The sequence below is a fragment of the Ixodes scapularis genome, unplaced genomic scaffold, assembly GCF_016920785.2.
Source record: "Ixodes scapularis isolate PalLabHiFi unplaced genomic scaffold, ASM1692078v2 PGA_scaffold13__105_contigs__length_92229423, whole genome shotgun sequence".
NCBI lineage: Eukaryota > Metazoa > Arthropoda > Arachnida > Ixodida > Ixodidae > Ixodes > Ixodes scapularis.
The window spans coordinates 64,401,455-64,414,361 of NW_024609839.1; the positions used below are offsets into that span (position 1 = coordinate 64,401,455).

General features: G+C 45.0%; 1 protein-coding gene across 1 annotated transcript; it reads left to right on the plus strand.

The window, feature by feature from the left end:
* Positions 1 to 2,608: 2,608 nt before the first annotated feature.
* Positions 2,609 to 9,074, plus strand: LOC115309697 (monocarboxylate transporter 9-like). Its single transcript, XM_040217047.1, has 6 exons — positions 2,609 to 2,619; positions 3,933 to 4,123; positions 4,619 to 4,762; positions 6,160 to 6,942; positions 8,071 to 8,349; positions 8,953 to 9,074. Exons 2-6 carry the CDS (start codon positions 3,946 to 3,948, stop codon positions 9,072 to 9,074), a joined length of 1,506 nt encoding a protein of 501 aa, XP_040072981.1. The 5' UTR covers positions 2,609 to 2,619; positions 3,933 to 3,945.
* Positions 9,075 to 12,907: the final 3,833 nt, after the last annotated feature.

Consider the following 12,907-nt stretch of genomic DNA (forward strand, 5'->3'; position numbering starts at 1 on the left):
GATGTTTTATGTAAGCATTTTTAGAAATTTTATTCGTTGTGAGAAAGCCAAAAATCGTGGCCCGTACTTTTTTTTTAATTATCTGATTTCTACGTTTTCTGAGCAATGCGTTTTTCGACTGGAAAGGAGCTCAAGAGGTCAATGGTATTATCTTATTAATATCACAAAAAACCTTTAGCTCTCTAGCTTTAAATCTTTAAAATGTTTAAAAATCAAAGCGCGGTTGAAAGATGTGAGAGTTACTAAAATTATAGTTGTTAAAGAGCACCAGCTTACATGCTTTCTGAATAAAGTCACTCCTTTATTAGAGTAATATTCTTAACAAAGTTTGTCCTGCGTCTTTATTTTTCAAAACCACAATCCCATGGACACCAACATATTCTCACACACGAAGTACAGGCGACATCTGACAGCTAAGACAGCTTAGGCCTCATTTACACCGTATGTGCATGCGATGCGATGGGCAAGCTAGGAAAGAAGGAAGGAGTTGATTTGGGCAACCAAGGAAAGGGCCAGCAAAGGTGAGCTTTTAAAGCAAGTTAGCGGAACGGCGATTGGTGCTTCTATCGGTCACCGCGGCAAACCCAACAATGGAAACAATAGAACAGAAAGCGCTACGGTCTTTCGACAGCAGACCCAAAGTTTTCATGCGCTACATTGTGACTGTTTCTGCGTTTTAAAGAAAAATCAAGTCAACGATTTCCTTGCCCATCTTAACTCCAACAAGCCCGCCATAAAGTGCACTGTAGGGTACGAGAGAGATAACACCTTGCTGTTTCTCGACGTGCTGATGGCAAGGCGAGGGGAAGGACCAAAGTTCACTGCGCACCGAATATCGACTCACACCGGGCGCCACCTTCACTTTGGTTCGAACCACCCGAGGCCACCAGGTGTCGGTGGTCTCAACACTGCTATTCAGGGCAAGAACTATCTGTTCATCAGAGGCCGACCGAAGAATAGAGAAGCAGAACACCATTCTTGACCTGCAGAACAACGGCTATACCAGCAGTTTTGTTGAACGCGTCGCCAGCAATGGGTGACGCCCACCAAGAAAAGAAGGCATCGAATGAGACGCGCCCTTGCCCGCGTCGCGCGCATCAGCGTCCCGTACGTAAAGGTAGCGGCGAAGCGCTGGCGCGTGTACTCAGGAAGGAGGGAATTTAAGTTGCCAACAAGCCAGTGTCCACACTGAGCCGAATCATGCCACAACACAAAGGACCGGCTATTAAAAGAAAGAGCTCCAGGCGTGGCCTAGCACATTGCATGCGCCGAGTGCCCCCGCGTCCTACATTGGCGAAACGAAGATCTTCCAGAGCGACTCCGTCAGCATAAGAACGACGTGCGAAAATTTGACCATGGCCAAAGCGTTGCCGCCAAACACAACGAGGACCTCGACCATTGAATCGACTTCGCGAACACGGGCGTGCTTAACGTGAAGCCACATATACGGAAAAGGCTCTTCCTCGAGTCGTTGCACATTCAACATCCACCGGGGAACATAAACAGGTGCCTAGGTGCGTTGCAAACCGTGTACACCCAGGGCCTACGTCACCTGGCAAGAAAAGCTGCCAAATTAACAGACCCGGAAAAGAAGAAATAAGGTATCTCGATAAGCAAAAGGAGAAGAAGAAAGCCTGCTGCGTCCGCGTAGTCAAACCTGATGAAGAAACGAAATCCGTTTCGAAACGCTTGGCTGTACCTTTTTAGGGTTATGATTGGTGTCCATTCCTTTTAACTATATCTCAATCAATAATTTTTTTTATTTGGTCTCCGTCTGAGAGGGGAAGGCAGGGGGAAAATACAGCATGTCGCTACTGGACGAAGCCGCCGCCTCCCCTTTACATCCGCAGAAGAAACACAACATATGAGTGAATGAACAATTTAACATATATAAAGACAGGTAATCGAGTGTTTATACAGGACAGTGGTGTCAATTATATACAGTGAAAAGGGTTAAACAATGTATACGTAATTCAGAGTTGCACACGCTTGCTCCAAGAGCTTAGTAACGAACACACAACAAAGCACAATGACTTTTAAAAACATATACGCGAATACCTCTATACCTTCAAAACATGACATGTATTCAATAGATCACTCAAATAGGCCACGAATTTCCTTTTTGCTTGTGTTTGCCCCGGAAATTCCCGTTGCTTTAATGTTGTTTAAAATTCTTGGAAGAGTAAAAGCCAGTCTCTGGTCACCATAATTGGTTCTAGAGCGCGGTGCGGCCCAGTTTCCAGAATGACGAGTGCTGTAGGTTGCGTCCCGCGACTTCAAACCAGAGACTGAATCAAAAACGCTAACAGGGTTGTTTAATGATCTTTTAAATGACACCAAAAGCTTATAACAATAGTAATCATGATTTCTAACGTGTCAAACTTTTTAAACAAAGATTTCGTGGTGTCATCATACGCTACATTACATATTATTCGTATTGCCTTCTTTTCCATTATGAAAAGTCTCTGGACGTTCGCCTTCGAAGTGGTACCCCAGACCAGGAAACAGTAATCGAAATATGAGCAGAACAGGGCGTGTTATATAAACAGCATTATCGAGGATGGTAAGAGATTACGGTATTTATACAAAGCGCCTACAACCTTTGAGAGCTCGACGGTTGTGTCCTGCACCGTCTCATCCCACAGCATATATTCATTAAAAGTTACTCCAACCACCTTAGCACTTTGCTGTCAGGCTTCGTCATCCCTCTTACTCAAGCATTTAGGCAACAAATTGCAGTGCTAGCACAAAACGTGTTTTATGAGCCGGTCTCTATAAGAGACCGTCATGAAGTGCCGTGACATTGAACTGTTACGTCACGTGAGACAATGAAGTCATCATAACGTTATGACAATGTCACGTGACACGATGACGGCGTTATAACGTCATGACAACGTCACGTTATATCATGTCGTGGTCATAACATCATATTCTTCAAGCGAAACTTATCGCGTTCATACGTGACAAGTTTTTGTAGGGTAGCTGTAGGACAAGTTGGTCCGAGCAAAATCTACACGGGCAGAGATGGCATGGAGGGGCTCATCAAGCAGGTTGTAAGAAGGATGACAAAGTCTGAAAGCATACAGCAGCTTTACCCAATCAAACAGATCTTTGTCAAACAAGTTTACGTTCCAGTGACTTTTGCTGCATCTCCATTTCTTCCAGAAGGAACACAGTGACTGTCCTGTCACGTGACACTCAGCAGAACCGGGCACAAAGCGAAGAGCTAAAAGCCGCTATGGAGAATATATGCTGCGTGACGCCCACACAAGTTGCCAGAGCGACGGCAAAGAATGATTGAACAGCAGCAGAATGACTTCATGTTTGATGGAATTGCCCTTATCATGATGTGCTTTCTGGTTTGAGTGAGTCCGTAAACTCTAGGCCCTTAATTAAACGAATGACCGTTACTGATGTGAGCCACAAGCTTCCACATTCGTAAATTTAATTTTCTACACCACATCGTGTTATTGCCCTGTGGAAAAGCACGTGACCTGTAATAAAGAACAAAAATTGTAAGACCGCACAGGGGTTCTAAGTTGCACAATCTGCGAGAAAGATTGCCGACCGCCGCAATGGGTCAGCGCCGCCCTGCCATCGGAAAAACGCGCAGGTCAAGCGCGGCAGTGGGCCATCGCGGCGGTTAACGATCTCGTCGACTTCCTCGACAAGTGCCCAACCTGGAGCCCCAGTTGTCTACTGCGGAAAACGCAGGTTGAATTCAACAAGAACGCGCGAAAACAGCATTTCGCACGCGCTACCGCTGCAATTCGTGTTCCAGATGCTTGAGTCCTAAACACTATCTACATCTGGAGCGAGGGAGAGCATATGAAGGCCTGCTTTATCAGTTGGGCCAAAGCACCCATAAGAATAAGCCCAATTGATAGCTGCCCCCAAGGAACGTGGTCCCTTTCAAAGCGCCAAACGTATAGAAAGCGGCCGGCCATGGACTCCGCGAGGAGCTGGGTGCTTGCCGCCGCCTGTTGTTGGATCAACATATTTTCTTTCGCTATGTTTCGCGCCGCACAGGTGATCTACGTCGGCATCATGACGACCTACCACGTGACCCGACAGCAGGCTGCGTGGCCACTGTTCATCACAGGCGTGATTTACTCTGCCGCCGGTAGGTGGAAGTGCAATTTGCTCGCAGAATTCGATTTCGAATACCATTTCTTGGTGTTATGGCGCCCGTCGAAGAAAACAATCTTTCTAAAAGGCAAACTCGTCCGTGCTATAGGGTACATTTGTCGTCTGGAAAAAATTATGTCAGGAATATGATCCCAGGATGTGATTTATCAGCCGGTCTCTATGAGGAGACCGTCATGAAGAACCGTGACATAGGACTGTAAGGTCACGTGAGTCCATGACGTCATGATAACGTTATGATCACGTCACATGACATGATGACGGCGTCATAACGCCATGACGACCTAGCGTTTCGCCATGTCGTCGTCATGACATCATATTCTTCAAACGAATCTTATCTCGTTCATACGAGACAATGTTTTGAGAAGCTGTAGGGATAGGTTGTTCGGAGCAAATAGGTCGCCCAAACATTTACTCGCAACAGCCTGGCTTGGCATCCGCATAAAACAAATTCCCGTCATTTATTTCACAGCCCTGGGGTCCGGACTTCTAGCGAGACGCGTGGCAGTATGGAAGCTGACCTTGACGGGGTGCCTTCTAAGCTCTCTGTCCGTTTCTGTCTGCATCTTCGCAAACGGGATTCCATACCTCTCATTCTTCTTGGGCGTTGCACATGGTAAGCGAAAAAAGCGATTCTCGTTAAGTTATCAGTGTTTTATAAGCAGGACGTAAATTTCACGCGGGGTTTTGTTGCTTAGTGTGTATATATATATGCATATATACCGGTTTTTTTTTTTTTTTTTTTTTTAAGCTTAGCAGATTTGTTTAAAAAAAGCCGTGAAAGTTACACTTATGCCGCCTGTGGAGGTGAGTTATACGGCCAGGGGGACATATTATGGGGGGCTAATCGTAATGATCAGTTGTCTAATTAATTAAAATTCGTTAATTAACTTTTTAATTAATGCAAATAGACATATGGTTCCAATTAGAAACTTGCTCATCGTCATCGAAAACCACTAAATCAGTCATTTTCAGAAAGACTTCTGGCGCGTAAGAAGCGTAGTATTATACTAAAGTTATTACTCGTGGAGCAGGTACAAGGCTGGGGCTAGGTAAGAGACGGAAAAATCGCGCGGGCGCCTTATCGCAACCCGCTAGCTTTGTACCTGCTCCACGAGTGGTAACTTTAGTGCACTACTACGCTTCTCACGCGCTCAAAGTCTTTCTGAAAATTACTGATTTAGTGCTTTTCGATGACACTGAGCAAGTTTCTAATTGGAACCATATGTCTATTTTCATTAATTAAAAGTTAATTAACGCATGTTAATTAATTAGCCGACTGATCGTTACCATTAGCCCCCTATAATATGTCCCCCTGGCCGTATAACTCACCTCCCCAAACGGCATAAGCGTAACTTTCACGACTTTTTTAAAACAAATCTCTTATGCTTAAAGAAAAACACCCTGTATGTGTGTATATATATATATATATATATATATGTACTTTTTTTTAGTGATCGTGTGCATTTGTCTGTTGAGAGCATGGATCGAGACAATGATATTATTGATCAGTGAAATATATAACTGATATTTCGGTTATTCCAGCTATTAAAATCAAGCTTACTGAAACGTTAAGTAATAATTAAATTACCTCCTGCCTCAATACACATTGTGAAGCAAGTGCGTCTTCCTTTTGGAAGTTTTCACTCTATGAAAATAATATTTTCAATTGTATTAAAATATGCCCCTTCGTGAAGCTGAAAATGTGTATCTACGAAGTGCAATATGTCAGCTTTCTTTTTAAATTGAAAAAGCGAGTTTTCAGGTTTGCAAGTAGCCACGCCTCATATTCTAGTCCGGCCACCGTGTGCGGAAAACGCTTTTCGGGGGCACAGGTCTGGCAACTGCGAGCACGCCTTAGCAATACTTTGAATAGCTATAAGCGAACGTACATCAGCAGCAAGGAGGCGGCTATTTGGGGCCGTACTTGCAAAACGTCTATGAAAGATAGACTATCTTCACATATGTGATCCTGCACTCCCTCTCTCTCCCTCTCTTTATTTGTCTTCCCAGGTTGCGGCATAGCCCTTTTGACATTGTGCTACACAGTGATCAGTCAACACTTTCTCCGCTACCGAACCGTCGCATCTGGGATTAGCAATGCCGGCGTCACCTTGGGTAGCTTCCTCTACCCACCGCTTGTGCAGTTCTTTTTCGACGAGTATGGCACAAGGGGAGGCTTGCTGCTCTGCGGTGGCGTCATGCTCAACGCTATTGCTGGCGCACTTCTCCACCGGCTGCCGCCTACTCCACAACAAAAGCCAGTTGCCTCATTTGGTAACGCTTCACCACGCCTGGATTGCCCGATGAATCACGATACAAGCAGAATAATCCCGCAAGACATTTCACTCAAAAGGAGCCCCAACATATCCCCAAACGATGAACTGTTTGCAAGTGAGGTGGGTGATTGCTTGGAAGAGAAACACCTCACCGCTTGCACAGATCTCGCAGACGCTGAAGTAGCAAGCCATCTCCTCAAAAAGGGTGATGCAAAGTCTCTACGACAGGTGGGCGTACCCGATGATAGGTGCATGATGGTGGAAGGTTCGCTGCTGAAACAACATGACGGAGCATCTAAGCCCATCCCGGTGAAAGTGAATACTGGCCTGGTATCCTTCCTCTGGATTCCCAAATTCTACCTAATCACTTTTTCGCAGGCACAAATTGTGACAAACATGTTCACTTACTTAACAGTCATAGTGGACTTGGCGATGGACAGAAACATTCCCAAGTGGGACGCTGTCTTCCTGTTGTTCTTTTACGCAACGGCAGATTTGTTGGCGAGGATAGGATCGGGTAACACCTTTTGGCGGGCTAGTTGGTTCATGATTTTAGAAATAAATGAACTGCGCAAAGGACGAGGACAGAGGTAGAAACGAGTACGACACACAGAGCGCAGACTTCCAACTGTTTATTTGGCGCAGACACAACAGTATATATGACAGCAGCAATCAGTTTGCGGTTGAATAAGGTTTAAACATGACCGTCCAAAAAAGAGAATTCCTTGTCTGATAGTGAAACAGATTATGACAGTGCACACCCTATGACAGTGCACACTCAAAGCTTGTAAAAAGAGCCATCGTTATGTCTAGCTGTACTTCAGCATTAGAAAAATCATGTGTTCATGAAATGGCGTCCAGTTTCCGCGATCAGTGTGACCGCCTTACTGCCGCAGGGTACCCCCAACACTTGGTCTCTGCTGTATGTGTGCGCTTGCTACAGAAGCAGAAAACTGGTAGTAATGAGCAGAGGCGAAAAGAAAAAATGCGCGTGCATGTCATCCCGTACCACCACGGCCTGTCCCATAACCTGAAAAAGGTAGCGGCCAGGTATGGTCTCTCGGTCGTCTTTTCAGCGCCCTGCAAACTCAGTAAAGTGTGCCCTATGATGAAGCCAAGAGTGAACATCAACAAATGCAAAAAGGAGCACAGCACGCGATACACGGAATGCGCATCCGGTGTTATCTATGAAATTCCGCTTTCTTGCGGGCGAGTATACATTGGCGAGACTGGACGTTGTTTCAACCTGAGGGCACGAGAACACTATCTGTCGATAAAAAACAACACAGGCGGACATCTGTCTGTACATTGTTTGAAATGCGGTTTTCATCCTGATTTGCAAAGGACACGTGTTCTCGCAAGAGCAAATGAGGCAACGGAAAGAAAACTCGTAGAAGCCTACTTCATTAAAAAGAAAGGTCACGACTGCATAAGCATGCAATCTGTTTCACTATCAGACAAGGAATTCTCTTTTTTGGACGGTCATGTTTAAACCTTATTTAACCGCAAACTGATTGCTGCTGTCATATATACTGTTGTGTCTGCGCCAAATAAACAGTTGGAAGTCTGCGCTCTGTGTGTCGTACTCGTTTCTACCTCTGTCCTCGTCCTTTGCGCAGTTCATTTATTTCTAAAAAAAAGATAGGATCGGGCTGGATCACGGACAGAGGCACGCTGAAGAGGAGCATAATGATGGCCTTGAACTTTCTGCTCTGGTCCACATCACTGTTCCTGATGCCCCTCTGCTATTCCTTTTATCTTCATGCTCTGTTGTCCCTTTTGGCGGGCTGGTGCAATGGCGCCACCTTTATCATAATACCGGTGCTCCTCATGGAACATGTGGGCGTCGAAAAGCTCAGTGTGTGCTTTGGTACATCGTGCATTCTGTGCGGGCCCCCACTTCTGGTGACACCTTGGATGATTGGTAGGTTGTCTTTCTCTATGAATCTAAGATACTCCTTGGTAGATTCACGAATGTTATAGGTTCTGCAGATTTATAAGATAACGATACTAGTTTAACTGTTTATTTTAATTCAACTTAGGTAAACAATTGTTTAAAATGTACGGCCTGTGCCAGACGTTTCCAAGTGTTTTATCTACTAATGTTATAACTCTGCTAATAGACGCAGCGACTTAAAATATTTTAGTATACGTAGAGCCAAGTCGTGGCCAGCAGTAACCTGTGAAAATAGAGATGAAAACCAAATAAATGCGCTAGTAAACTGCCTCTCTCTTGCTGCCTTAGACATCATGTAAATTATTACTAATGAAGAACATGGCAGTGGCCGTAAACTTCCTTTTAAATATTATAGGTCCTGCAGTTTCTTATTCGGTGTGTGGTGTCTTAGTTTTCTACGTCTAGCTTAGAACGTTGCCGCGAAGGAAAAAAAAACCTACATTTCTAGGTTGATACATAGCTGATCGTAAAACAAAACGTAGATGAAAGCAGAACTCCACTACGCATGCTATAAGTGTACTCGAAATAATTTATTAATTATGCTTATGGTGCTTTTTATTTCTTTTCCAGGTTACTTTAGAGACACCCTTGGAAACTACCAAGGACTATTTTTTCTTCTTGGGGGCCTAACCTTCTTCACTGGCTTAATATGGTTGTGGTCTTTTTCTCATGAGAAGGCAAAGAGGGTTTAGTAAGGCGAATCTGAGAATGGTTCGGTCTTTAAGTCATCGCGCTCCCTGCAAAACTTAGAAGGTTGAAGGAAGCGGCCAGGTTTAGTGCCCCAAAAAGTAAATTTTATCGCATTCTGGAGAAGTTATTTTTCCTAGCCGGCGCCAAGGGCCGCCTGTCCTGCGCAAGGCTTATGACAAGACGTAATTGTTAACGAGCTCCAGCAAACAGTCCTGGAGAACAAGAAAGCTGAAAAAGCCCCCCCCTCCCCCCCCCCCCAAAAAAACAAACAAACAAACAAACAAGCGGAAAGGTACATCTTTTACCGTAAGAATAAGAATCGCTATCACATAAAGATGTGAGGCTTCTATGGGGCATGTTTAGCATACTCGGTGAGTGATCTTGTAGAGGCTCATCAACTAAAGTGTTTGGGTTTTTAGTGCCGCATGCCGCAGAAATTATTTATATAAACATTTTTATAAATTTTTAGCGTTATGAGAGAGCAAACATCTTGGCCCGACATTTTGTCAATTATCTGCGCCTTACGTTTCCTTTGCAATGCGCTTTTCTAGTGGAACGGAGATCAAAAGGTCAATTATATTATCCTAATAGATTGACAAAAAAACTTTTGCTATTTAACTGAGGTTAACAAAGCGAAGCACCCAGTTCAAGCCTTGAAAGCTGTTAAAGCTTTAGTTGTTGAAGATCATCAGTTTACATGTTTTAGTAAAGCCACTCCTTTATTGTAGTAAAATTCTTTACGAAGTTTGTCCTGCGCCTTTCCTTTATTTACGAAAACTACAATCCTTTGAATGCCAAAATATTTTCACTCACGAAGTACCACCAAGAGCAGAAAACAACCAGATAACTAAGCCAGTTGTGTGATTTCGATGATTTCCTAATGATTTGAATATATCTAAATAAAAGTTTGGTTTAGACACCTAACTAAATATGCTTCTGTTATTGACCAGACAACTTTATAAGTATATAAGCCTATTATAGACTGTTATACGTGAGCGGGAACCCTTTTAAGTGCCTTTGAGCTGTACGAAAACAAATTACATAGGCGCGGCGTGACAGAACTGACCTCGCGGTCACACGAGCGAATGGGGAGCCAACCACTAAGCAGCCGCCATGTTGGGTGAGGTATTAAATACTACTTTGCGTTCTACTTTCAGAAAGCGGCCTTCCATTCGGAAAACTCTTGTTTGTTTTTCAAGGTCGCTGCCAAACCATTAGTGCCAAGAGGAAAACACGTGCACAGGCCGTCACTATATTAGCACAAACAGACGATCGCTAGAGTCATTGCGAACCTACCGACGATCAGACCGGCATTTGCGGATAGCTCATTAGAAAATATTAACCTACCTCGGGTCACCCGTACTCGCCGCCTCGCGGCGCCCCACCGGCGGACCAAGTACGCCCTAACACCGCACCCCCCCCCCCTCCCTTCCCCTTAAAGGCCGACTTACGAAACCATTTTCCGCAGGGTAGAAAAGTGCTCCCCAACGACCTTCGCTCCCTCCCCTCTCGCACTCCTTCCTCCTCCTCCCCTGAAAAGGGCGGCTCCGGAAGCTAGTCTCCGTGGAAAGGAGAAGGGGTTTCCTCCTTTCTGGGTGGCAAGGAGGAAACCTCTTCTCCCGCGGAAAATGGTTTTGTAGGTCGGCCTTTCACCTCGGTTGCTAGGTGTCACGTCATGCTGCCGCTCTCCATAACCAGCCTATCATGTGCGGCCGCTGTCCTTCATGCACACTCTAAGTAACCTGACCTCCTTGCACCAGGGCGAAAAGGGGCTTTGGGAATGTTCACCCTGGGGAAAAGTGCTGTGAGGCTGCATTCACCGTATTTTCTACTATATACCCGCTGCGAGAATCAGCGTGGCGACAGCAGCGATATTTTGATTGAATTGGTCATTTCAAGGGATGCGCCTGAACGCCTGAGTGAGAGGGCAACGTGCTTTATAGTTCCAACTCCAGGCTACACGCGTAAGCACATACGCGTGTAGCGTGTAACGTAAGCACATACAGCTACCAACACACTCCAGAAACATTGTTGTTATGACCCGTCTTGAGCTTTGAGTCGTGTTTACAAAAAATGTCTCTGTCTCTAACATATTGACAATGAAGCACGCAAAGTTTTAAGGGAAGATCACTGTTGAAGGAAGCCTGATGCCTTCTTGCACCAGGCTTTTAGGTCCTCCTTAAATAAGACAAATAGGTTTTCAGAGCTGACGGATATGTAAAAAATTCGTCATATTCGATTCCAGACAAACTGGGTAAAAAACGGTCTACCGCGAGCTGTTGCTCACACGAAAAGTCCCTTTCTTTTGCCACGCTGCTGTCCTGCGCACGACTAGCCCTGGTCCGCTCGACTGTTCGACAAGCGTAACGTGCCACCCAGTTGATCACCGCGCCCCTTGGACACCCCCCCTCCCCCCCCCCCCCCCCCACCTCGGACCTTGCTGTCCTGAACCGTGGTGTAAGATGGCTTGAAACTTGGGAAAAGGAACTGAAGAGTGGTGCGACCATATAGAAGACATCTTCTTAACAAAGAGCACGTCAGAAGGACTTCGTGTCATCTTAAAATCTACGAGGGAACTTTCTGAGCTCCTGCTGGAGAAGCACAACTTCAGGTTCGTCGTCACAAGCAAGATGAACCAGGATCCTATTGAACGTTTCTTTGGAAAGATCAGAATGGCAGGCAATCAGAATGACCGATATATCTGCAACTGTACCAGACGTTGAGTATCTACGGTCTCCTGAAACCTACAAAGTTTGGAAACTGCAGAGTGGTCGAAAGAGAAAAACCTTTACTTGTCTCGTCGGACTTCAAGGCCCTCATCTGCACAGATGATGAGAGCAGGTCATCTCCCCCCTTCTTCTACCAGGTGAAGAAGAAACTGGACAATCTCATTCCGTTGATGACGGGGAGTGGGAGGACATTTTTTAGCGAAAAAAATTCTGAAGGGACTAATGCCGCAGATTGTATACTGTGGCATTAGCGAGAAATTGAGAAAGGTGACGAGCTGCTCCACATGCCGTTCTGCTTTCAGAATTCAGCCGAACATATCCGCTGAGGCATCGTTGACGAACATCAAAAACAGGGGAGGACTAGTTCATCCAAACCAAAATTTGTTTATCCTGCTAAAGAAAACAGGAATTTTTTTATTAAAAAATGCAGAATGTCAGACTGTTTACTGGGAGACAATTGAGGGCGTTTTTGATGTATGCACACTAACATCTCCATGTGCCGAACACAAAGAAGAGACAGTTGCTCATGTGTTGCACTACTTTGTCAGCATACGGAAGAGGCAGCACAGTAAGCATATTAACCACAGTTTGGAGAAAGAAGCTGAAAAAAGAAGTCTGCCAATATTTGCATATCGTAGATTTTCTAAGATTTTAAAAATGACAGTGAAAATGTTAAGAAGTTCAAAATCACTCTGTGGTAAAGCAAGTAAAATATGCCGTCGGTGATAAATCTATTTAGTGCAGTACACTGTATTGGCTGTATTTCTGCATCGCCGGTAAGCCGACACTACACAATGTAGGCTAATTCTTAGAAACGGCAGCGTTGTTTGTAACTGCTTTCATGATTTTACTTGTCACTTGCTGCACTCAATCTTTTTACCTTCACAAATAAGCATGTTTTGAGTATTTAGTAGAACACCAGTTGATTATGCATGTTGCCGCCTCGGTAGCTCCGACTCAAAGCACCGGCTTATGGATCCCCAGGTGGCGGGTTCGAATTCCGGCTGAGGTGCCCGCAATACGACGGAGGCTTATTGTGAAGAAGGCGCCGTGTAAACGAGCTTTCGGCTGCACGCGTGAAACGATCCTTAAGTAGTCGAAATTAA

What these genes read in the sequence shown, in the direction of transcription:
- LOC115309697 (XM_040217047.1), top strand. Translation starts at nt 3,946, where the DNA reads ATGGACTCCGCGAGGAGCTGGGTGCTTGCCGCCGCCTGTTGTTGGATC. An exon ending in CGTGATTTACTCTGCCGCCG is followed by an intron (nt 4,124 to 4,618) that starts GTAGGTGGAAGT and finishes TTTATTTCACAG; the next exon opens with CCCTGGGGTCCGGACTTCTA. An exon ending in GGTGACACCTTGGATGATTG is followed by an intron (nt 8,350 to 8,952) that starts GTAGGTTGTCTT and finishes TTTCTTTTCCAG; the next exon opens with GTTACTTTAGAGACACCCTT.